The sequence below is a fragment of the Trachypithecus francoisi genome, unplaced genomic scaffold, assembly GCF_009764315.1.
Source record: "Trachypithecus francoisi isolate TF-2019V2 unplaced genomic scaffold, Tfra_2.0 Lachesis_group14, whole genome shotgun sequence".
NCBI lineage: Eukaryota > Metazoa > Chordata > Mammalia > Primates > Cercopithecidae > Trachypithecus > Trachypithecus francoisi.
Window position 1 is genome coordinate 19,862,898 of NW_022681459.1, and position 25,998 is coordinate 19,888,895.

The following is a 25,998-nucleotide window of genomic DNA, read 5'->3' on the forward strand; positions in this document are numbered from 1 at the left end:
AGGGCTCCTTATGGTGATGGAAATGCTCTGTGTCATTCATGTCTTGGTCATGCTCTGGTACTGTAGTTTTGCAAGATGTTACCCATGGGGGCAAGTGGGTAAAGGGGTACATGGGGTCTCTGTATTATTTCTTATAACTCCGTATTAACCTATAAGTATCTTAAAATGGTTTTTTTAAGGCAATACTTCTGTAACTTCTTAATAAAAGGTTAATGAACACTAAGAATTAAGAATTTCAAATATCAACCAGATAGGTCTGAAAAAAGGCAACACTAGCCTTGGCCTTTTTATTTTTTATTTTTATGAGATAGGGTCTTAGTCCAACGCCCAGGCTGGAGTGTGGTTGTGTGATCATAGCTCACTCACTGCAGCCTCGATCTCCTGGGCTTAAGTGATGCCCCACCTCAACCTTCTAAGTAGCTGGGACTACAAGGATGCACCACCATGCCCAGCTAAGTTTTTTGATTTTTACCAGATATAAAGTCTATGTTGTCCAGGCTGGTCTCGAACTCCTGAGCTCAAGCAATCCTCCTGCCTTAGCCTCCCAATATGCTGGGAGTACAGGAATGAGCCATTGCACCTTGCCTAGCCTTGGCCTCTTTTTCTTTTTTTGAGGCAGAGTCTCCCTCTGTCCCCCAGGATGAAGAGCAGTGGCGTGGTCTCAGCTCACTGCAACCCCCACCTGCCAAATTCAAGCTATTCTCCTGCTTCAGCCTCCTGAGTAGCTGGGATTACAGATCCCTGCCACCACACCCAGTTAATTTTTGTATTTTTAGTATAGACAGGGTTTCACCATGTTGGTCAGGCTAGTCTCGAACTCCTGACCTCATGATCCACCCATCTTGGCCTCCCAAAGTGCTGGGATTACAGGCATGAGCCACCACACCCGGACTTGGCCTTTTACTTTGGGTCTTTTTAGACAGTCCCTTTTTCTGTCTGGTTGTGTCCCAATTCCTTTTTGCCCCCCAGTTGTTCCTTCTGCTTTGGGTAAGAAAAATAATGCATATTTCATGTATTATTTTCAAGTCAGCATTATTTTGAGTTAGGGCCTCTCTTATGGAGTAAGTGCATGGACTTTTTTTTTTTTTTTTTTTCCAGAAGGAGTTTCGCTCTTGTCGCCCAGGCTGGAGTGCAATGGCACGATCTTGGCTCACTGCAACCTCTGCCTCCCAGGTTGTAGCCATTCTCCTGCCTCAGCCTCCCCACTAGCTGGGATTACAGGCCTGCGCCACCACACCTGGCTAATTTTTTTTTTTTTGTATTTTTAGTAGAGACAGGGTTTCACCATGTTGGCCAGGCTGGGCATGGACTTTTTAATCATGATTAGTAATCTCAGAAAATCTTTCTTCTTACTTTTAGAGGAAGCACTATCTGGAGAAATGAAAATAAGGTCTTGAATTAAAATACCTGATTCGGCAATAAGGGTTAAACTTATTTAGTTTGAACGTCACTAAACTTGTGTATGTAAAGTACAAGGAAAATGGCTGAGAAAAATTCTTCCCTTTTGAACAAAGAAGTCAGCATGGTAAAGACAGATATATTTATTTCATATGACAGCACGTTTCACAGGATATGTACAGAATGTCTGTGTACCACTGACTTTAATACTGTACTTCTATAAAGTTTATCATTATAAATATTGTATGCCACATAAGCAATAAAATTCTTACATATAAACAGCAATCTAATATAGAGAACAGAGTTCACAAAGAGATCTTAGTGTCTAACTTCTGCTCTGCTTTTAACAGAACTAGTAAATATTTAATAATACACAGAATAATGGCTAGTTATTTGCAGCATACCTTTAACTTTCATAACTTTGTGCATTTTCAGCAACTTGCCAAGTGTAATTTTCCTGATAAAGGCTGGGCTGCTGATACGTATATTTTAGACAGTAGTTTATATCCAATAGGAAACATTGCTCACAGAACTGCAGTTTGCACTAGTGAAGTTTACCTAACAATGAATTATTTTGCTAATGGAGAGCAAATACCATATACACTAGTCACATGGATGTTAAAGCCACAGTTTCAACAAGTTAATTCACATTTGGAAGCATACTGCTTATAGTAATACTGCTGTTTAAAAGACACTACTGCTGAAATGATTAGAACCTCCAAAAAGCACAATATAAAACTCACAAGAGTTATTTCTAACAGCAAATCCTGGCTGTTAACAGAGAAGATTACTTCTATAAATATAGTATTTTGATAACATTTGAGCATTTAGAAAAATGCTTTTTTTTCTAATAGATTTGCTTTATGTCGTAAGTGCAGTGCAGTTTGCTGTGCTTTTAACATTTTACATGTTCGTAGCCATGAACGCTATTTTTTGATATTCCCTCAATGTACATCTTTAAAGGTTAAGTGTGGACAGAGGAATTTAGGTGGACATATACAACTCTTTATATAAAAGGAACGCTAATGTAAGTCTTAATGGGTAAAGATGATTGTAATGGAAACTGACAAAGAAACAACTATTGCTCAAGGAGTTTTCTGATTGGTTTACTTAATGATATCAAAATACTACATTCTGTAAAAATTCTGTGTACTTCTTCATAAAATTAATAAAAGCGGGATCAGTTGCATATTGGCAGTGCAGGAGACAAAATCCACAGCTAATTTGAGGTATAGCCTCTAAAAACTTAAAGCAGCATCATAGATGTGTTATGTAGCCTCGTAAGAGGGGGGAGAACACACAGTGGATATATCCCCAGTTCAAAGCACTCAGGGGACGGCTGCTTTCCCTGCTAAAAGCAAAGTTCCAGAGCAAAAGCAGCAAAAAGAAAATATGGGAGGGATACAGGTAACGTACATTCAAATGTACGCAGAGAGTACGGTTAGCTCTAACATTTCTCCTTGAACTTGGTGGTATGTGCTTTCCCTGCATATAAGGCCATAGTGCTTTTTTGGGAGCACTAGAATATCCATCCACTTGACAGTGACCACAAAAATAGGCTGTTTCCAGTGGCAAGAACCTCCTCCTGGAGAAAAGCATATGAAGGTGCTAGAGTAAAAAGTAACAAGGTTGTGTGTATTTGAAGGTGTTGGGTGTGGAATGGTAGAAAATTCTGATTCTGTGGTGAGATTATTCTAGTTTTGAAAACAAAATTGATGAAAGGTCCAAATTACATTGCAGCCATCTTTTTGGTAATGTGATATTGAAAAAGGGACTTCGTTGGAACTTTTAGGTATAATTTGGTCTGAGTTATATCCTAGAAATTAAACTATGAATTGTGAAAATATATAAATGTATATAGAAGTACATGTGTTTGTATGTATTATATATGTACACATACCTATACTTTTTTCCTTTAAAGCAATGCCTTTCAAAACTCTGTTCACTGTAACCTTGGCAGCTCTTTGGTAAATACTCATAGATACCAATTGTTAACAAGTATGAGAGGGCTGGTGGAAATGTCAGCTGAAAGTTGGGTGGGCTTTTTTGAGATTCTTCAGAAGCCTGACTGAAAAGTTTCTGAATAAGGACTGTTTTCTAAAGCAGTTTTAAGCACCTTTTATGGCTACTACTGTCTCCTATTTATCCAAAGAGAAATACATCAAAACTCCAGTTTACAATGAGAAGTGTTTTTCCTTATTTCCAATATACACATATTCCAACTCTCTACACATCAAATAGTGGTGTTTTGTGAAGATATCAGTGCACTTACAATGACTTATTGCACATAATGAAATACGAATGCCCAATTCTCTTGGCTCTACCTGCCAAAAGCAAATACCCACTGTCTTCTGTTGCATGGCGTTATCTTTCTGTAAAGTCCAGTGTGGGCGAAGCCTTAGAGGCCAAGGTCGTGAAAGGATCTACTGGAGGGCTGGTGCCAGGCAGGAGCAGAGGGACAGGAGGTGGAGGAGGTCTTCTTGATGGCAACACACAGAAAGAGACATTTGTACCTTTATTCCAGTCATCATTCAATGTCAGGTTGGAGCTGGAAAATGAACTTGGCTGATTACCCAGTAAGTCTGAACAAGCTGACTTTGACTTCCCTTTCACACCAAAGTCCTCTTCTTCCTCAAAGGTTACCCATCCTTTTGGGTTGCTAATTTTTAATGTAGACTGGCCCTGTAGATCAAAACTTTCCTTAAAGTCATCAAGTGAAGATGAAGCCTTGCTTTCATTATGACCAAGAGGCTGCAGAGAAGGGAAAGGATTGATAGTAACGGGCTCTTCTTTGGAGAACCATGAAGTTGCCTCTGATTCTTGAGACTCGGCTTTAAATGGGTTTCCAGGAGCAGCAGTCCTGTCACTGAAAGGATTTGTCCTGGTCAAGCCAGTAATAAATGGGTTTGGAGAACTTCGCATATTTTCCTGGGACTGACTCCGAGCTGGAATTGGAGGCATTGTTGGCATGCAACTTACAGAACTCAAAGTATTAACATTACTTTGCGTTACAGAAGGCAACTGAATCAACCTCTTTGGGTCTGGGGCTGGAACAGGTGACGTTTGAACAGATAGCTGAGCCTTTGATACAGCAAGCAGATTAAATGACAGATCTTCAAATGGGTCAATCTTTAATGGTGATTCTCGTTTGACACCAGAAATTCCATTTGTTTTTACCTGCAAAAGAAAGGGAGCACTGAAAAATCAGTTTATATTTACTTTTAATACCCCCTATTCTTCCTGTTTCAATTATTCTTCCCTTTTTAGGGGCAAGCATGTAAATTTAGAAACTAAAAAGTAGCTTTGTGTAGTTTGTTACTCTGGTGGTTTAAATAAGATGAAACAGCTACAATCTTTAAAAACTTTTCTAAATAAATCCTTTCTAATTAAATCAATTTTTTAAATCTCTCAAAATCAGAGCTTATTTCATTCATGCAAGTTTTGAAATGGTAAGAAGGAGAATTGTACAGAATTAACAAATTTGTTCATGCCCAGTTCTATCACATTTCAGTATGAACTTAAGACATCCATACTTATAACTTATGGTGAATCTATATAAATAAATTTCCAACACCCATCTATGATGATGATGTGGTTTCATTGTTCTTTTAAGTATGTTTTCATTTAAAATTAATGTTACTCTGGAAATTCAATTTTATAGATAAAATAAATTCTATTAGCACATTTTATTCATAAGATGAAGACTCCATCTTTCTCCCTCTCCCTCTTCTACTTGGAAACATAAATTTTGAGAGTTCTTTGCTTTTTTTTTTTTTTTTTGGAGAACGAATCTTGTGTTGTCACCCAGGCTGGAGTGCAATGGCATGATTTTGGCTCACTGCAACTTCCACCTCCCAGGTTCAAGTTATTCTTGTGCCTCAGCCTCTGAGTAGCTGGCACTACAGCCGTGTGCCACCATGTCCAGCTTTTTTTTGTATTTTAGTAGAGATGGGGTTTCACCATGTTGCCCAGGCTGGTCTCAAACTCCTGAGCGCAGACAATCTGCCTGCCTCAGCCTCCCAAAGTGTTAGGGTTACAGGCGTGAGCCACCACGCCTGGCACAGCTGACTTTTAATGCAAGCTCTCCTTTGCTGAATAAACTGAGTAATGTGAGGCTGGGTGCGGTGGCTCACGCCTGTAATCCCTGCACTTTGTGAGGCTGCGGTGGGTGGATCACCCGAGGTCAGGAATTCCAGACCAGGCTGGCCAACATGATGAAACCCCGTCTCTACTAAAAATACAAAAAATTAGCTGGGCATGGTGGTGCACGCCTACAATCCCAGCTACTCAGGAGGCTGAGGCAGGAGAATCGCTTGAACCCGGGAGGCAGAGGTTGCAGTGAGCTGAGATGGCGCCACTGCACTCCAGCTTGGGCAAGAGCAAAAAGTCCGTCTCAAAAAACAAAAAACAAAAACTGAGTAATGTGGCAACTTTCCGTAAAAAAACTGACCCTCTTGTCTTGTAAAAATGTTCCAAAACAGATACACTATTAGTAACCAAATGCAACCACTGCTTAAAACCAGAGGGAAAAAAGTCCTATTTTCTATTTGGTTTATGAAATCTACAACCACAATGAAGATGTGCCTAGAGTGGAGCCTGGTCCCTTCTATGTGACAGAGTTGGCTGTGAACTGTCATCAGTAGGAAGAGTGCTTGGAATTCCTTCACTCTTGCCCTAAATCCCTTGGTCCCTACTCCATAAAGAAGCTGGTTGGAGTGGAGCACAGCCAAGGGACTGCGCAAAGCCAACTGATTAGATGAAGGAAAAGAACTACGATTCTGGCCTCATGGGCAAATTAGCTTATCAGGCATTCATTATTAATTTTGAAAAAAATGTATATAATTCTTAAAACTAGAGTAGATGACTCGGACACTTAAACTAACTTAAGAAAACTTCAGGGTTGGATAGGACAGGGCAAAAAAAAAAAATTCAGTTCAAGATTGGCAATGTAATAAAATGAGCACTGCCCAACAGGAATTTGGATAGCTGTTAAAGCAAAATAACTATACTTTCATGAAATATATTGGAAAAAAACAGCAGCAGTCTCAATAAAATGTAACTGCATATTATGAAACACTTAGTTACTGCTTAAGAATAAGGAAGGATGTTCACTTGTAAAAGGAAATGGTGTGGATGACTTAAGTGAATAACTTTCAAGTATCTGTTTTATTCAGCTATCCTAGAATATGCTTTATAATTGGTTGGAAAAGTATATTTTCCTTCAAACTTAGTGTGATAAATTTGTACAAAATTAAAGAGAAAACACATCACAGACTTTACACTGTATTCTAAATGTCTTAGGTAAGTAGATCTATATGTGGAAATGTACTTAAAAGGAAATTTATATAGCTATTATAAAATTAACTCTGTATTACCAAAAATCTCTGGACTATTTATAGTTAATATAAAATGGAAATATTTGAGTCTGAGACAAAATTCTCCTATGGCAGATAGAAGCGTCCGCAACACAGACATTAGAGGAGAGGAGAATTTTGTGCTCTGCCAGCTTAGAATAGAAGTCACCTGCTGCATAAGTGCTATGCATTTGAATATCTTTATTTTCATATATAGGAATATTTTTATTTCATAATATGTTAATTTGATAGAATCAGGATCATTTTTCCCAGACTTGAAATTACAATGACAACCACATCACTATTCATCACATTAGAATTAATATGTAATCTAGGCAGGATTTGTGATGACAATATTAAAATTGGTGCTATTTTTACAGAGAAAGGTGTTGGAAGGCCCTTTAAATAATCCTGTTATACTGCCAACTTTCATCTTTCTAAACCATCAATTCTTCCTTACCAATAACAATCTTGCTACTAAAACTATTTGAAAAAATATTTCCCCCAAATATTTTTTCCTAAAAAACATACTGAATTTTGTGTTTATGTAATTACATAAATGCCATTGTTAAAACCAAGAACCAATCTGCTTTTGCCAAAAAGGCCTTCATATACCTAAATCTTACTTTCTTGAAGTTACACTTTTTAGTTTTGTTAATTTTCATTAAAAAATGAAGCAAAAAGTGGTAAAGCATTAGCAAGAACAACAACATGGTTCCTAAAATCCAAAATACTAAGAAGAAGAAAAAGCACGTTTTATGGTATGATAGAATTTATTCATGGAGACAGGTGGTTTTAAAAATGGGTGAAACTTTAGATGTATGAAGAAGAGATTCATACATCTAATGTGTTGAGATGGATGAAAATACATGTAAGATTGATAAATTGTCAGATACCTGTTACCCTGATGGTTGCTCCTGCTTTGAGAAAGGAAACAGACATCAAAGGAAAGAGTTAGGAGGACAATCCGAGATCACCCAGCAACCCTAACAATTCAGTCAACAAAATACTTTCAAGTTACATATAGAATCCAAAAGTAGCAATAGTTGCAGGTTGTAACATAAATTCAAAAGACAATTCCAATTCCTTTTGTATTTTTGTTGAATTAGGGTCCAGACTTTAGTTTTGTCTGAGGTTGATTACTAACCAGTTCAGTTTTGTTATTCCAAAAATAATACTCCAAATGATTTCAGAGTTCTAAAATATTTTAAGCAACCTGTTATGGACTGAGTATTTGTGTGCTCTCCCCTCCCAAATGCGTATGTTGGTTCCATAAGCCCCAGTGTGATGGTATTTGGAGGTGGGGCCATTGGGAGGTAATTAGAGTTAGATGAGGTCATGAAGGTGGGACCCCATGATGGGATTAGTGTCCTTATGAGAAGAGACACCAGAGAGCTTGTGCAAGTGTGTGTGCCTGCTCTCATTCCAGGCACCACATGCAATGAGACGGCATGAACACACAATGAGAAGGTGGCTGTCAGCACGCCACAAAGAGCGCCCTCACCAGAACTCAACCATGCTGGCACCCTGATCTCGGACTTCCAGCCTCCAAAACTGTGAGAAAATAAATTTCTGTTGTGTAAGCCACCCAGTCTATGGTATTTCTTATGTCAACCCAAGCAGACTAAGACACAGCCTTAGGATAGCCTAGGGATGTCATTATTAGAGAAAATGGCAATTTAATGGTACAAAATGATATCATTTTTGGTACATACTATTTTGCAAAAAGACCATCCCACTGAAAATTAGTATTCATTTTAACAAAATGGTCAGGATCTAGCTTGTTTTATCTTACTTAAATTTTCTGAAAAATGATACCGTTAATATCATTAATTTAATTCATAACATATTAGTTGGAACATACAAGAAACTTGCACCTTACAAGAAATTTGGAATTTACCTTTGTTTAAAAATGAAATCATAATCCCTCTATAATATACCATTATTTTAAAAAATCTAGTATCCTCAAAAAACAGTTTTGAGGTAAATCTTCTCCAATATCTAAACGTACTACTAAACAGCAAAACTAATTTTGACAATTCAGAGACATCATCCTGAAATATATTAAGTACTTTAGAATTCCCTGCTTAGTAAACATGAGACTCTTGTTTAACACTCAAGAGTTTTGTGTATCAGCTCTGGCAGTGGATAGGAGATCAGGAATAGGTTTATACTGAGAGGTATAATGTTGCTGTATCCTCCATTAAATGGGTCTAGATTGCTGCGATTTTTCTACCAGGTCTCATAGTAACAGTACAGCAGTGAGTTCAGTTCCTTTACTTCCAGTTGCATTTCCTTATTTCTGGCTCTTAGCTGATAAAGATGACTAAGATGCTGGAAGTCAGATAGGTAAGTGAGGATTTTTTATACTTTGTAAAGGATGTATGACATGTTACATAATCACTCGAATTAAACGAATCTCTTCTATACAAAATTCAAAAGTCAAAGAATAAATAATAAAAAGTAAAACTGGGTTATGTACGTTATGTTTTAAACACCTTGTAGATTTGGAACAGGATAAGTAAAGACTTGTAAAAATTACAAATGTTCAATTCTAAAACTATTCCATCTCATTACAAAATATCGAATTTGTCATATTTAAAAATCTCACCATCAGGTTTGAAAATCTTGTATATTTTTCAACTTACAGCTACTTCCAATAATTTTTAAAATTTTTTATTATTTTTAAAATAGGCATTATTTTATGGTTCAAAATTCAAAAGGTACAAAAAGATAAAAACACTCCTCCTCACCTCCCTCCTGGTCCCCCAGCATTGGGCATTCCCTGGAGGAAACTATAACCACTTTGTGATCCCTCACAATGACACTTTGCATGTAAACAAGACCCCACCCTCCAAGAAAGGTGTGTCTGTGTATCTAATATTAAGGAGTTTGATATCAATGACAGAGGCAAAAAGATACTTCAGGATTTGAAACAAGTATCTTTGTCTTTTTGATGAACTGACAACCACAAGATTCAAGAACACAATCCAAGGGCGCACACACAAGCATGTGCGTCGGCCACCAAATCGCTAAACTCACTTCAATGAAAAACATAAAACAATGGAAAGTTTTCTGTGAAAATGATATGTGTCTTAAGATGATTTTATAATGATAACTACAATCTCAGCTGACAGTATGCACTTCCGGAAGTTTTTCAGAGTACTTTATCTACTTTCTTATTGGTCTAAGGACACTTAAACCATCAGAGTTTTAGTAATTATGGCACACATCTACAATGAGATGGATGCCCTAAAGCAGTCCTAGAAAGCTCAGAGTGGCTAGCTAAAAAAGTTTTTTGCCCTTCAATTACATTTTAAAAACTACAATTGTATACATTACAAGAAAATAAGGAAAAAAAATCACTATTGACTAAAAATGGATTAGCAGAAAAAAAAACCATTCTTTGAAGGAGTTCTGCCATTATTATATATTTTCAGCATCCTCAATTTTTTTTTTTCCTTTTCTTTTTTTTTTTTTGAGATGGGGTCTTGCTCTGTCGCCCAGGCTGGAGTGCAGTGGTGCAATCTCAGCTCACTGCAACCTCCACCTCCTGGGTTCAAGCAATTCTCCTGTCTCAGCCTCCCGAGCAGCTGGGACTACAGGCGCACACCACCACGCCTGGGTAATTTTTGTATTTTTAGTAGAGACAGGATTTCACCATATTGGTCAGGCTGGTCTTGAATTCCTGACCTCAGGCAATCCACCCACTGTGGCCTCCCAAAGTGCTGGGATTACAGGCATGGGCCTCTGCTCCCAGACTTCATCCTCAATTTTCTAAACTAAAAAAATGTAGCATGCTTTTTGGTATTAACCAGCTTAGAAGAACATTTATTTTTCTGTATTATATATCCTTCAACTTTTACAAATGTGACTTAATAAATGCTAACTGCTAATATTATTCATATTGTATTGAGTCATATTTACTTTAACATCTGTTTTCACCCTGTAGACACTTAAGAAACTGTTCACTTCTGCCAACTAGCTGGAAATATCCATATATTTGTAAAAATAAATGTTAACTATTACTTATAAATGTGCTTAAGGGACATGGCCAATGCATATTATTTCTGTATTTCAGATCTTTCCAAAGTGTAAAAGACGACTTTTTATTTATTTATGATTTTTGGAGGTACAGGGTCTCACTGTGTCACCAGGCTGGAATGCAGTAGAGCGATCATGGCTCACTGCAGCCTCGACCTCCTGGGCTCAAGTAATCCTCCCACCTCAGCCTCCCAAGTAGCCAGGACCACAGGTGCATGGCACAATACCTGGATGGTTCTTTAATTTGTAGAGACAAGGTTTCACTGTGTTGCCCAGGCTGGTCTTGAACTCCCAGGCTCAAGGGATCTGCCCACCTCGGCCTTCCAAAGTGTTAGGGTTCACTCACCTCACAGGTTTTTCAGAAGAGTGTAATGAGATACTTTAAGGAAAGATCACTTTGAAAATTCACAGTAGGCTGGGCACAGTGGCTCACACCTGTAATCTCAGCACTTTGGGAGGCCAAGTGGGCAGACTGCCTGAAGTCAGGAGTTCAAGACCAGCCTGGCCAATATGGTGAAACCCCGTCTCTACTAAAAATACAAAAATTAGCCGGGCATGGTGGCAGGCACCTGTAATCCCAGCTACTCAGGAGGCTGAGGCAGGAGAATCGCTTGAACCCGGGAGGCAGAGGTTGCAGTGAGCCGAGATCACGCTACTTCACTCCAGCCCAGGCAACAGAACGAGACTTTGTCTGAAAAAGGAAACAACAACAACAACAAACAAACTTATATATATATATATGTATAACAAAATATAAAAAGAAAATTAAAACTCATCTTTTACTTCTTATAACAGACAATAATTAAAATAGGTATGTTCAAAGACTAAACCATATGCATCAAAGATAATATTTTGTGTAACAAATGAGACTTACTTGCGGTTGTGAGGAAGCTTCTGAAGGCAAGCTATGGGATGACCTGCTTCGAGGTGGTGGTTGTGGTGGGGTTTCCAAATTTGGCTGGGGGCCAGACTGAGGCATAGGTGCTGCCACAGGGACAAGAGGCTCCTGCAACCTTTGAGCAGACGGGGCCAAAGAAGACTGTGGAGGAAAAGCAGCCTGAGGCTTCAGTGGTTCAGGAAGGAAAGTTGAACCTGAAAAACCAGTGGTTGTCAGACGTTAGGTGTATTCTAGAAAACCACGTTTTTTTCCTTCTTTGGTGAAATGTTAGGAGAATATTCTAGTTATTTCTTCCCCCAATAAGTAGCCTCATTTCTTGTGGTATAATGAAGGAAGCATGTATCTATTTGAATACATTGTAGAAGGTGGGAGATGACAGAAGGAAAAAGAGAAAAATACACAACAAAACCACTATAGTATTTCTAATATAGTATCTACCTTTCTTTTCTCTCAATTTTTAAAGATTTTTGGTTTTTGAGACAGGGTCTTGTTCTTTTGCCCAGGCTGGAGTGCAGTGGCATGATCACGGCTTACCACAAGCTCAACCTCCCGGGTTCAAGTGATCCTCCCACCTCAGCCACCTGAGTAGCTGGCACCACAGGCATGTGCCATCACACCTGGCTAATTTTAAGAGTTTTTTATTTTTTTACAGATGGGGTCTCACTATGTTGCCCAGGCAGGTCTCAAATTCCTGGGCTCAAGCGGTCCTCCTGCCTCAGCCTCCCAAAGAGTATCTACCTTTTGACGTTTCTGATGTTTTGCTTTGGCTTTCAGGAGTCAGTCTTCCAGCAGATGCCCGCGCATGGCTCTGTGGGGCACTGATAACTCCAGCACGAGGAGGAATCATCTACAGATGGGAAACATAACACTTGAGACATTTACTTACCTTCCACAGGTAAAATTCTGTGAAAACATTTGCTTTTGCATCTCATTTACTTTCTTCTACGGTATTAGTCCCTATCTTGTCATTTTAAGGGTTCTCTACCTGAATCCATATAATGATGAATTTTAAAATCTTCCTGTTTACTTCTGACTTTACTATCTGCCAGACATTACGTTAATTAAGCACTGTATAGGCATTTCCATTTCATCTTCAAAATATCCCTCAGAAGTAGGTATTATTTTATCATCTCTATTTTAAATTAAGATGAAGAAATGTATACAACTTGCCCAAAGCCACACAGAAAGCAGAGCCAGGATCCAAACTCAGGTCTGACTAGCTGTGGGGCTAGGGTTCTTAACCATGTGCAATGCTGTCTTCATGGAAAAAACTGGGATGATTTTAAAATACACAAGGAGACAGAGAGATATATACCTGAGCAACTAGGAGACTTTGGGGAAAAAAAAACCCCTGAGATTTGTTTTTTTTTTTTTTTTTTGAGATGGAGTCTCACTCTGTGGCCAGGCTGGAGTGCACTGACACAATCTCTGCTCACTGCAACCTCCGCCTCCTAGGTTCTGGTCATTTTCCTGCCTCAGCCTCCTGAGTAGCTGGGACTGCAGGTGCCCACCACCACACCTGGCTAATTTTTTGTATTTTTAGTAGAGATGGAGTTTCACCATGTTGGCCAGGATGGTCTCAATCTCCTGACCTCGTGATCCACCTGCCTCAGCCTCCCAAAGTGCTGGGACCACAGGCGTGAGCCACCGCGCCAGGTCAAGATTTGTTTTTTAAGAGATTGGGTCTTGCTATGTTGCTCCAGCTAGACTTGAACTCCTGGGCTCAAGCAATCTTTCCACTGTAGTCTCCTGAGTAGCTAGGACTACAGGTGCATGCCACTGCCACCCAGACATATATTTTTTTTTTAAACACAGAAGTACAACTTTTGAATGATTAACTCAATATTCCAAAATAAATACACTGAAAAGACTCATCAGTGAAAAATATTTTTTCTATTTTCATATGTTTGCTGAAGGATCTAAGCTAACAATATTTATTTTAAGCAAAATATGAACTTTTAAACTCACAAAAATCTTGACTTTCTTTTCCTGTACTTACGGTATTCAACAGAATAAAGAAAGTTCTTGTGCCCAGTGTGGTAATGGAATCAGTGAATGGCAAATTTCTTTTTTTGAAAAAAGGAGGATAAATATTTGAATATTACACATAAAAAAGAATCTTCAAATTATTAAGTGGACAGCTACCACAGAAAAGACAAAAAACTTCTATGTTCATAGGAAGTAGTTTTTTCAGTTCTCACAATCTTAATAATCTTAATTTCTAGGTCTAGTAACAGCTCTCAGTTTCCTACTCTTCAGATATGGGCCTCTCAGTAGTCCCAAGTTCTACTGGATTAGCCTAAGTTACTGCTTACTGGTTTTTATTTGCTCTTTCTCTCTGTTCTTGATTACCTGTTACAGTCCAGAGAAAGTTTTCAAATAATAAAAAACCTATGTGTATAAGAGAACATATAAACATACAGAAAAGACACATTCATCAGGTAGAGAAAAATCCTGCAACACCATCAACCCTCCTAATTCTAATATCTTTACGGAATATGATGAATCTGATCAAGAAAAAAACCAAAAAGAGAAAAAAACCTTTATAACCAGTTTTACTATACTGTATTTATCATTTTTTTCCTGAAATGTAATTAAAATCCTTTTTTAATGAAGGATTACTTTATATCTTCATTACTCAGGTAAAATGATAAAAAGCTGCCCAAATCCATCATCTCCTCATATACTGAGACTCTTAAGATATTTACTTAGTGACCATAATTGTTTTAAGTCTATCACTTTTATCCAAATAGTGGCGTTGGTTATTTTTGAAGAGTGCGTTAAAATAATGTTAGAGTTGGGCAATCATCAAGTGCGATCCCCTCATTTTAGAGCTGAGGAAACTGAGGCCTTGAAGGGTCACATGATTTCTCCAAGGTAACAGAACTGACTAGTAGTAAACAGGACTTAAAACCCAGACCCCTTGGCTCCAGGCAAGGTCTTACCTACCGGTCTGGCTGTACTGTATCCAGCAGGTCCTGGGCCTGCAAGTCCTGCTTGAGGTGAAGGCTGACTGCGTCCTGGAACGAAGACATCATATATTTAAGTTTAAAACAATAAAACAGAAACCATGTACTTATATTCCAAGTGTCTATTTCATGGTCCAGTTTTGAGGGTGAATAGCTACATTCAAGTATTTTTACCTATGTTATCTTTCCGTGTTGTTCCAGGGCTTTTGGGTGCTTTGAAGCAAGAAGGGAAAAAAACAATTAGTTGCAAGTTAACAATTAAGCAATATTGCATAACATCAGCTTGCTGTTCTGCTTCATTACCAGCAGAAATTGGGGCTTTGGATAATGATGAAGGGTTTGGATTATCAGTCCTGAATGAAATACTCCAAAAGAGAGAAAAATTACAATATTTAGAGAGACCTTTATGGGAGACAAGTGGTGACTTTAGTTTGATATCTCACTCATGGGGACACTTTTAGGGTAGCATTCCCCATAGAGCTCTCTTTTGTGAACCCTGAAAACATACAGTCAGCTGTGTGAATGGTCACAAGATGTGGCACTGCTGCCCCTTCGAGTCTGGCAGACAAGTGGCTCCTGAGCAACAGACAGGACTGCATTTGTCAAATTACACAAGAGGCTCCTAGCAGCACTACTTTAGGGCTTCACACTGGGGATGTCATTGTGGATAAGGTTATCTTATGATGAGATCTTTCGGATTTCTATAACAAAATCCTATCATTAAAATAGAAGACAGGCATATGTTATTACCAAATATCTGCCTTATGGAAGATAGTGTTAAAAATATGTTCAAACTCATTAGAATGGGAGCTTAAGGATAAAATGAAATAAATTACTCTTGGGGCCAAAAGGAGTAGGAGTGACTATCAAGGGCAGCATCTTAGACAAATTTCTCCTTTTTGTAAAGAAATTCAAGTACAACTGTTATAAGAAATATATCAGCCTTTTAATAACTAAAATCATAACAAATGGCCACTAGTCTTAAAGGTCTTTTAAACAAATCTGGCTCAGTGCTAATCTATAAAACAGCTATGTTATCTGAAATCAACTACAAAATACTATATTCTTGGATCTGAATTAATAGGGTTTAATTATAATCATTAATTTTTAAAACTTCAGATTAGTAAAGTACATTTCTAAATATTTTACTTATTCTGAAAAGAATTTTGAAGACATTCTTAAACATTAATTTCACAACCTGGACATACATAAACTATATATGAAACAGAGTACAAACAACACTAAGGATCTGAGGGAAATTAAATGGATATCCATTAGAAACTATAGGTGACATAGAATGAAGAGAGGAAAAAATACAAGATATACATAAGGAGGGGAAAGAGAAGTTTACAGCTGGACCAAGAAAAGATTTAGTATGCCTGTAAACACTTGGGGGTGGGGCACTGACACTGAGAAATAAAATGAGAGAACCATTTCTATAATGCAAGAGTCTTGTTACCTTCCATCTCTCTCCTAGCTACCCCAGGACTGGGAGGGGCTCCAATACCTTTTTAGAGAAAGAACAGAAGCTATATATTGTTCAGGGCCCACATCACAGAATGAAAGGCAGGCACACAAGACAATCTCCATAGTAAAAACTCACTTTTGCAAAAGGGCTCTTTTATTGCTTTAAATTTCTTCAAAGATATCAATACAAACCAAAGTGACTTCAGATGCTTGGCTCAAACCTGAATCCTCCCTTTACTCCAACAGAAGAGTAGAAACAGGACGACAGTTTTCTTTTTACATATACAATTACTACCAGTAGGGAATTTAAAAATATGTTTGATGAGGCCCTTTGCTTTATTTAAAAATCATCTTACTCTTTATATCCAGAGCAAGTAAAAACTCTGATATTTGATAGTCAAAAGGAAAGAAATCATAAATTTCTGAGACTACATAAGTCTTTTGAAGTTAGTTTTTGATGCATTAATATTAAAAACTCTAATGTACTATAATTATGTAAAGGAATTATTGGTTACAGGATGAAAAAACATGTTGCAAACACTGCTTACAAAAGAATTATGAAGGGGAGCAATTTTTAAAATTAAGACAGATTTCACTGTAATCTACTGGTTTGCTAATATAACTTATGACAGATTCATTTTAAATTTATTTTTTTACAGGATGTTTTCCTAATTAAAGCAGAATATAAGCAAAAATTATCATGGAAATTTAAAAAAAGCAGGAGCTTGAAAAGGAAACAATTAAATGTTTTCTATAAAAGCAGGAACTTGAAAAAGGAAAAATTAAATGTTTTCTGTAGGTCAACGGAAAAATGATCACTTAGCTGTACTTGGCAGAAGCTGTAATGCTGAAATAATTAAGCTATTCTTATCACACGCAGTCATTAAGATCTACACACAGGCAAAGTCGATCTGTAGGAAGACCTGAATCACTCAGTCATGTCACTAGGCAAGCTACAATAGAAACAGACCAGCTACACATGCACAGTAAGCCTTGGCAACATTGGATTTGTAAAAATTCTTCTGAGGAATTGTGAAAACTCACCTCATCTTTTCTTGAGAATTAGAATAAATAAACTTGTCAAATCTATAACTCCAACTGAACTCTGTGAGTTTTCATGTAAACCAAATAAACTATACTTCAAACAAAAAGTCACCCATTGTGAATAAAAATTTCCTTAAGAAGAAATGAAAAGAAAATCATACAGTTCTTTGCTAATCCACAAGCTTTTCCACAAGAAAATAAATGTATCACTAATCAAATACTTGGGAAATGTTCTGTATTTACTGTACCTGAGTGACTTTTAAAATTAATATAACTTTTAGGTATTAAATCTTTGTAAATGAATCGACCACATTTATTTTTTAAAAAATTATTAGGCCTGAACAATCCCAGCCTATCTGGGAAATGAAAGCCTTTATTAGTTTTGTTTGTGGATTAGTTTTAGACTGGAACGTCATTCATTTTGACTTTTACCAAGCAAACCTAAAATGTCTTTCAGTTGTAGGGATCAAGCTCCAAAACATTAATGAACCACGATTCACACATACTAACAAATGTAAATGTTTACCTCCAAATTCCTTTCTAGCGGGTGCAGGACTCCTGGCCCCTTATAGTTCATAAGAAAATAGGCAGTAGAAAGGAAATGACATTAAATACAGAAGTGAAATGTCAAAGATTGCTCTAGTATCCGTGATGTCAAGTATCATGCAGGAATTACATATTATCTAGGTATTACAAAAACTATTATTCAATGTGTATGCTTATAATTGAAGTAACAGCACTATATTTAATTTAAAAGAACATTAAACAAATATATACAATTGTACATTAATACGTATGCTCTCCAGTTTTAATTATACATTTTACAGAAATTAGCATATTTTAATGATTTCATGCTTATAAGTCATCCAGAAATGAGGATTTTGAAAAAAATTAAACCTAATTTTACCTAAGAACAGTTTACATGCGTAACTAGATCAAATTAGCAAAAACAAAATAAACCTCTCTGGCTGGCTGGTGAGAAGGCAGCTAAAGGCAGCTGTGAAAACACCTTAGAGGGGGCCGGGCGCCTTAGAGGGGGCCCGGCGTGGTGGCTCAGGCCTGTAATCCCAGCACTTTGGGAGGCCGAGGCGGGCGGATCACGAGGTCAGGAGATCGAGACCATCCTGGCTAACACGGTGAAACCCTGTCTCTACTAAAAAATACAAAAAACGGCCGGGCGCGGTGGCTCAAGCCTGTAATCCCAGCACTTTGGGAGGCCGAGACGGGTGGATCACAAGGTCAGGAGATCGAGACCATCCTGGCTAACACGGTGAAACCCCGTCTCTACTAAAAAAAATACAAAAAACTAGCCGGGCGAGGTGGTGGGCGCCTGTAGTCCCAGCTACTCGGGAGGCTGAGGCAGGAGAATGGCGTGAACCCGGGAGGTGGAGCTTGCAGTGAGCTGAGATCCGGCCACTGCACTCTGGGCGGACAGAGCGAGACTCCGTCTCAAAAAAAAAAAAAAAAAAAAAAACAAAAAACTAGCCGGGCGACGTGGCGGGCGCCTCTAGTCCCAGCTACTCGGGAGGCTGAGGCAGGAGAATGGCGTAAACCCGGGAGGCGGAGCTTGCAGTGAGCTGAGATCCGGCCACTGCACTCCAGCCTGGGCGGCAGAGTGAGACTCCGTCTCAAAAAAAGAAAAAAAAAGAAAACACCTTAGAGAAATCTACTCTGCAAACACTCTACCGTGTCTATTGCGACTACGATGTTCTTTAGAGAAAAGCTAAGAAATAGCAACAATGATAGAAAAAAAAAACCCAGTAAAATCCAGAAGCTAGAGATTGGAAAACATGCAAAACAGAGTGAAGAATTTTACATCTAGCAGAAATGGAAAAAAAAAAGGTTTTCACCTGAAGGTGGAGGAGGTCTCTGTGGGGGAGCCGGGCGTGTGGGAGGGGCAACAGGGCGGGGCGGTGGCGGCCGCTTGGGCTCCAAGGGTTGGGCGGGGTCTTTCTGCGGCAGCGGCATTGCTGGCTGCGCGTCAATAGGAGAACCTAAAAAGCACAAAGGAGGTAAGAAGATCGGGTTCCAAGTAGCTGTTGACAGAAGGGAATATATATATGTGTAATGTTCTATCGAATGTGCACAATGGTGTAAAAAAAGGGCATGTATTTTCAGTATGAATAACAAAAGCAGTCTACCATTAAACTGCCCTCTGGTACCATGGCAGCAATAATGCTACCTCCTGCTGACTTCTTACCTAGGCCTCAGGTGCTGAAAGCTAATTTACTAAGTGGCCCTGATATGGCACAAAATATTGTTTGAGTTAAGTCATTTTGCAGTCTGGCCAGGAGAGAGAAGAAAAAGCCCAAATACTTATGGGTTCACACCACAGAAAATCATCAGTTGTAAGACACAGACAAACCAAACCACATAGAAAAAAGATTAAGAACAATTTTCATCTAGTGACAGTTATAACAAATTTCCTTTCCATTGAGAGCTAATCATCTACAAGTTTTCCTCTTCTGTACCAGAGAAAACAGGGTGCACTTTAGCACCGAGGTATAAAACTTAAACGATGACTCTCCAACATCAAGCACATTGGCTACAGGAAGCCATACCAAACTTTCAAATAAAATGCATACTCTGTGCACTGGGAGGCCCAGGAGTTCTTGACGGTGCTCGGCTTGGTCTGATGGGAAGGGAAGGTACAGGACCCTCTGATATCGTAGGTGACTGGCAGGGACTAGTTCGGGGTGAAGAGCTGGGGGAAGTACCAAGGCCGGAACTTGAAGATGGCTGGAGATGCTGAGGAAGAAGTTCCTCCACTTCAGCACTATAGTCATCAACATCACCTAAGGAAAAGCAGGCTTGATCAGAGATAACTCCATTTTAACTTGCTCAGAGATTTTGTTTCACCTTAGGCTTTAAAGAGTTAAAATACACAAAACAAATATGAACATTATGACATTGCAAACACACATGGATTAAGCGTGAAGGCGTGTATAAAACCAGAATTAGTAGAAATGCTGTTTCAGAAGATGTAAAGATATCTATTGTCTCTGAGCAATAAGATGCCAGGTGACCAACCACTTGGAGCTGGGGTGACCCAATGGGCTATCAATATGCCCCAGAGCAGCTTCTCCCAGTACAAGCCAACTCAAGTTTCCTGCTCTCCTTCCAAACCTGTCTACTGTGCTCTGTGGAACTGCCCCACTCCCTTGCCCAACCCAGGTCCAGCCTTAGAGTCAACAAGCTCTCAGGAGCCACACAGCCTTCCCCCAGAAGGCTCCTCCCTGCCACCCTCACCCCACAAAGACCCTCTTTGCTTTAAGTAAACACTGGTTCTCCCCCAGGGTCTCCTCATCTCTATTTACTTCTGGGTAGGAAAGTGGGGTCAAGGTAACCCTTGCAACCTGCCATTCCAGAACATTAGTCTTCCAACCCTGAACAAAAAGTCCTACTGCTCTGAGGCTATGCCATCAGGAATTTATGTAACACCCTCTACCCACACTTGCTATAGTCATCTCCAACGTCCATTCTTCCGTCTCCTGAACCCACTCATTGAGGACTAAGCAGAGAGCAAGACTGTAAGTCAAGTCCCGCACCATCTTTCTGTTTGGCATCAAAGTCCATGTGGACAACTCATTCAATAACAAAATGCCTTGGTCCTATCCTTACTGACATTCACCTCCACTCCTAACCCACACCCCTCAGAACTGCACTCCTCTGAAATAATAAATGCAAAAGTTTCATTCTGACTTTGGCCTCCCAGCTTTTCAGTTCTCTCCCTTGGCTACTCTTTCTTCTTTTGATTTCTTCAGAAGCCAGGGCTTGATCCCTCTAACTTTTACCTCCATCTGATTCTGCTTTCTTCTGTACCTACTTCAGATTCTATGGTTTTCCATCTCAAACATTACCCTAGTTTGCTCTTCTTCCATTGCACGTGCTTGACACAACCCCATCCCTGCACTGATTCCCCTGTTTAATCTTTCTGTGGTAGCACTTGGACTGCTGACTGCCTCTGCTAAAGAAAACCACCCAGTCCTGACAACTGCAGTCACATTTGAAATTATGCTTTTCTTGGCCGGGCGCGGTGGCTCAAGCCTGTAATCCCAGCACTTTGGGAGGCCGAGACGGGTGGATCACAAGGTCAGGAGATCGAGACCATCCTGGCTAACACAGTGAAACCCCGTCTCTACTAAAAAATACAAAAAATTAGCCGGGCGAGATGGCGGGCGCCTGTAGTCCCAGCTACTTGGGAGGCTGAGGCAGGAGAATGGCGTAAACCCGGGAGGCGGAGCTTGCAGTGAGCCGAGATCATGCCACTGCACTCCAGCCTGGGCGACAGAGCGAGACTCCGTCTCAAAAAAAAAAAAAAAAAATTATGCTTTTCAGTCTCTTCTGAGCTCCTAAAGTGCCTGGCAATTCCATGATTTCCTGGTTTGCTCTTCCCCTCACCCTTTGCTCTTCAGGAGCTTTACTGAAAGATTCCTCAACCCTCCTGAAACTGTGGGCTGTCCCACTCCTGCAGATAACTTCAACACTTCACAGAGAAGAGAGAAGTCTTAAGATGGGAACCCCTGCTTCAACAGCCTGCCCCCAAGCTGGAGTCTCATTACACGGTTGTCACTTGGGTATTTGAGGATGGAACAAACGGATCCTACCCAGCCTAGTTTTCTCAGTGACACTGCTCTACTATTCTGCTGTGCCCTTCCCCCAAACCATCAGCCCTTTCTCCTGTACTTCCATTAGCACTGTGCATTCTCAAGCCTCTCCCATCCAGAAACACCACCCTAGGACCTCCAATCTTCCTAGACCAATTGCCCTCTTCTCTTTTCCCCCAAACTTCCTTAAAGAGTTGTCTACAGACCCTTTTCTCCACTTCTTCACGTTCCATCCATACCAATTTACCACCATCTGGCTTCACCACTCCTGAGATCATTCTCATGAAATGTCAATAACAGCTTCCCTTCCTGTTATTAAATCAGAAGGACACGTTTCCGTCCTCATTTCTTCTCATCTTTCTGTGGCACAAGACACCACTGACTACTCCCCTTCCATGCTCCACTTTCTTTCCTTAATTTTTAAGCCACGAATTTCTCTTGGCTCTTTGAGATTTCTAAGCAATTGACATTGTTTCTTCTCATTTTCTTTTCATGGGCAGCCTTCTTCTGTCTATATTTAAACTCTATATTTCCACATACTCAATCCCAGGACTATATTTCTCCATATTCAATTTATTCTCTTCTGTCTCATTATAATCCTATTGGCCAAAGTTATATTAATAAATACTCATCACTTTGCAGGTCATTAGAGCTTCCTTGACTCCAGAGCTCTCTCCTGAGCACCAGACTCATGGTTGATTGACTCCATGAACATCTCAAATTCAACATATCCAAAACAAAATTCATCTTCCATCCCGTACCTACTACTCTCTCTGCATTTATTTTCTTCATTTACTCCCTCACAAACATCCCTGCATAATCCATGTGGATCCTCTTTCTCCCGGCTTGGGCTGTGCACATGCTTTCTTCTTGGATCACTCCTCTATAGCGTTAATCCCATTCTCCCTGAGTCTTTGGATTCTCAACTTAAATTTCAATTCCTCTGGGAAACCTTGCCCAACTTTCCAAATCCAGGTTAAGTACCTTTCCCATGAGCTACCACAAAACCATTCATTATCACATTTATGTCACTTTATTATGAGTGCCTGCTTACTTGTATGTAACACCCAATAAGCTATGAGTTCTGGAAAGGAAAGAACCACAGCTGTCGAATCTCCAGCATCCAGCTGTATCTGGCATAAAGGTACTACATAAATACGTGTGGACTGAGTAAACAAATGAACAGAGAATGTGAAAATGAGATAACTTTGTAAGACGTTCCACTCTTAAATGTGGTACCTAGCTATACAGGGCATTACAATATTATTATAATCTAAGGTATGCATTTTAATGAAAAACTGGCTAGAATAGCATATTGTGTTAGAAAACAAATGCATTTAAAATTTTTTTTCTTTTGATAATGTTGCCATCAAACAAATGCATTTTAAAATCATGTTTAAGGAAATTTTTGGAGTAAATACTTAAACTCACTTCTGTTCTTAGAATACCCTTTTGGAACTTCTACTTTTTTACCTTAACTTTAATTATTGGGACTAAACCATACACCAACAACACTAATTTGGGTTTTTATCCAATAAGAATATAAATTAATATTTGTAAAGGTTTTAATATTTGAATGGAAGAATGGTAAATACATTTAAAGTATATGCAAATAAACACAATATGATGCGAAATAAATTTGTTGTTTTTGTTTTTTGTTTTTTTGGGTTTTTTTTTTTTTTTTTTTTTGAGACAGTCTCGCTCTGTTGCCCAGGCTGGAGTGCAGTGGCACAATCTCGGCTCACTGCAACCTCTGCCTCCTGGGTTCATGCAATTCTCCTGCCCCAGCCTCCCGAGTAGCTGGGATTACAGGCGTGCACCACCACACCCAGCTAATTTTTGTATTTTTAGTAGAGACGGGGTTTTGCCATGTTGGACAGGCTGGTTTTGAACTCCTGGCCTCAGGCAATCCACCCTCCTCAGCCTCCCAAAGTGCCATGATTGCTGGCATGAGCTGCTGCACCTGGCCAAAATAAATTCTAATTATTAGTGCTATGTATGTCCCAAGAAGAAGAAGAAAGATAAACTTAGAAAATAAGACTTTACAGATGGGAAGAAAACATATCTAGAACTACAAGAAGTAAATGTGTTTAAGAAACAAACCTTCCATATCAAAATCTGCTGCAACCTCGGCATCTTCACCAAGCAGGGTAGAGCTTGTTGACGACGGCAATGCAATGCTAATTTTCTCTAAACTCATTTCTTCTTCCAAATTTTTGATCCAGTCTGGACTTTTTAAAGCAATAGTTATAGTCCGATTCAATAACTAGTGGAGTAAAAGAGATATTATAAAATAAAGATTAACATGAAATTAACTATTTTGGAATAAAGAGGCTGACTTCGTTAAACTATGCAATGGTATAGACAGTTAATTTAGTTAGACAATTCAGCATAGTTCTTTCACATATACTAAATTTTAAACTAGTTTAAAGGCTTAAACTAGTTTAAAAGTAAACATTTGTTTACTCGGTTCTCCCTTTAAATGCCTGCGGTGATAAAGATCTTTTCTAGGCTGCCCAGAGATGCAAGTTTCCTTTGCTATAACCACTATGTTTTCCTGGCCAGACGTAAATTCACCAATAACTTTGCTACATAACTTTACACTTTCTTTATTTTGATTCAAGCAATTGTTCCCACGTGAAACAACTACAAAAGAGACAGCAGAAAATCTTTAAAATGCATTTCCTGTTCCTGTTCATTTGGTCTTTCCTAACTTGGCATATGGTCCTGAGAGCTGCTATACTGTCAGCTGCTAAATGCTAACCTATACTTTTAGCATTTCAAATGTCAGAAGAATATTAAGAGAACTGAACATCATTTTAAATCTTCAACAAAAATTAATCATTCTAAAAACACAATGAGTTCTACCTGTGAAACTGGCACTCTGCCTTCTCTATAAATTTGGGTGACTTTTAGACTAAAGTATAATCTAAGACAACCAAGACATTATAATCAAGTTATAGCACATCGTGTCAATGTATTTAAAAAATACTCTCAAAAAAACTTGCTGATAACAGCAAGACTCTTTGGTCAAGGATAAACGTGCACTAGAAAGGAGTTCTCATTTAAAACCCATATCCTTATAACAAACTTGCTTTCTAAATTTAATCTCTCTCCCACATAGTTTCAATTTCCTTTGTTTGAAGAGTTTCTTAATGTGAACACGATGTGAATATTTTTGGTATTTGCAAATGAACTGTGTAGCTGTGAGCAATATGCTGTGCTGACAGTTGGCACCTTTGTGGGTACAGATATTCCTTGGCTCAAAGTGTTACTGATATTGGAATTCCTTGAAGGCATAATAACGGAGGGGTTGAAAGTTGCTGAACTGAGTGGTACAGCTGTGTGTATTAGTAATTTAGCATCCACACTGAACTTTAAAGTCAAAATCCTAAGAATTCATAATCCTTTACTTGCTAAGTAGATATAAATACTAAAATCAATCCAATTTCAGAACTTAACATGCTTTACAAGTCATATATTACTTTTTAAAGTCAACAAAATTCTTGTATATTCATCAAAAAATACTAACAAGCATTCTTAAATACCTATCATCATAATGGTCAATTAAGATATAATTCCTTAGGAATATCCCCTTGATAGAGACCAGGGCCAAATGAAAAGGAAGAAATTTAGAAGGCAAAAAAAAAAAATACTCAAAAAGATATATAGAGGTTCACTGGAATATTGCTTTTAATAATTAAGAATAGGAAATAATCTAGATGTCTATAAATAGGAGTTTGGTTTAATAAATGTATATATTTATTCACATAATGAAATTAATGAAGCCATTAAAAATGACATATTTGTTTAACATGTCCCTGACACAGTCACAAGAGGTAGTAAGAAAATAGCTTTATAATATGGTCTCAATTTGTGTTTGCATATATGCATATCCCATTTGTGTTAATGTGTCTGTGTGTATAAAATCCCATTTGTATTTATATATGTATATTTTAACATGAAGATTAAGAAAAATTACTTCAGAATGGTAAGATTATGTGAGTGGTCTTATTTTTAATTCTTTTCCGTATTTCCTGATACATTATTTTACATGAGTATACTAGTATTACATTTAGGAAAACGAAACTCTACAAAACCTATTTTGAAAGCAATACACACAAATAATTTTTTTTTTTTTTTTGAGACAGAGTCTCGTTCTGTTGCCCAGGCTGGAGTGCACTGGTGCAATCTCAGCTCACTGCAACCATCCAGGT

At 38.6% G+C, this 25,998-nt stretch overlaps 1 protein-coding gene across 18 annotated transcripts in view; it reads right to left on the minus strand.

The window, feature by feature from the left end:
- Positions 1-1,525: 1,525 nt before the first annotated feature.
- Positions 1,526-25,998, minus strand: part of SYNJ1 (synaptojanin 1) — a 103,837-nt gene continuing 79,364 nt past the window's right edge. For 6 of the 18 annotated variants that reach the window (XM_033232321.1, XM_033232323.1, XM_033232320.1 and 3 more), the window contains 10 exons: positions 23,885-24,047; positions 19,760-19,969; positions 19,025-19,168; positions 17,701-17,739; positions 16,123-16,170; positions 14,838-14,876; positions 14,644-14,714; positions 12,433-12,541; positions 11,671-11,888; positions 1,526-4,575 (listed from right to left, as the gene is read on the minus strand). In XM_033232321.1, the coding sequence (XP_033088212.1) occupies positions 3,763-4,575; positions 11,671-11,888; positions 12,433-12,541; positions 14,644-14,714; positions 14,838-14,876; positions 16,123-16,170; positions 17,701-17,739; positions 19,025-19,168; positions 19,760-19,969; positions 23,885-24,047 (1,854 nt within the window). In that variant the 3' untranslated portion in view covers positions 1,526-3,762. Of the gene's footprint in view, positions 4,576-7,645; positions 7,673-11,670; positions 11,889-12,432; positions 12,542-14,643; positions 14,715-14,837; positions 14,877-16,122; positions 16,171-17,700; positions 17,740-19,024; positions 19,169-19,759; positions 19,970-23,884; positions 24,048-25,998 lie in introns of those variants that run through there. The other 12 variants (XM_033232330.1, XM_033232326.1, XM_033232331.1 and 9 more) reach the window with 9 other exon arrangements.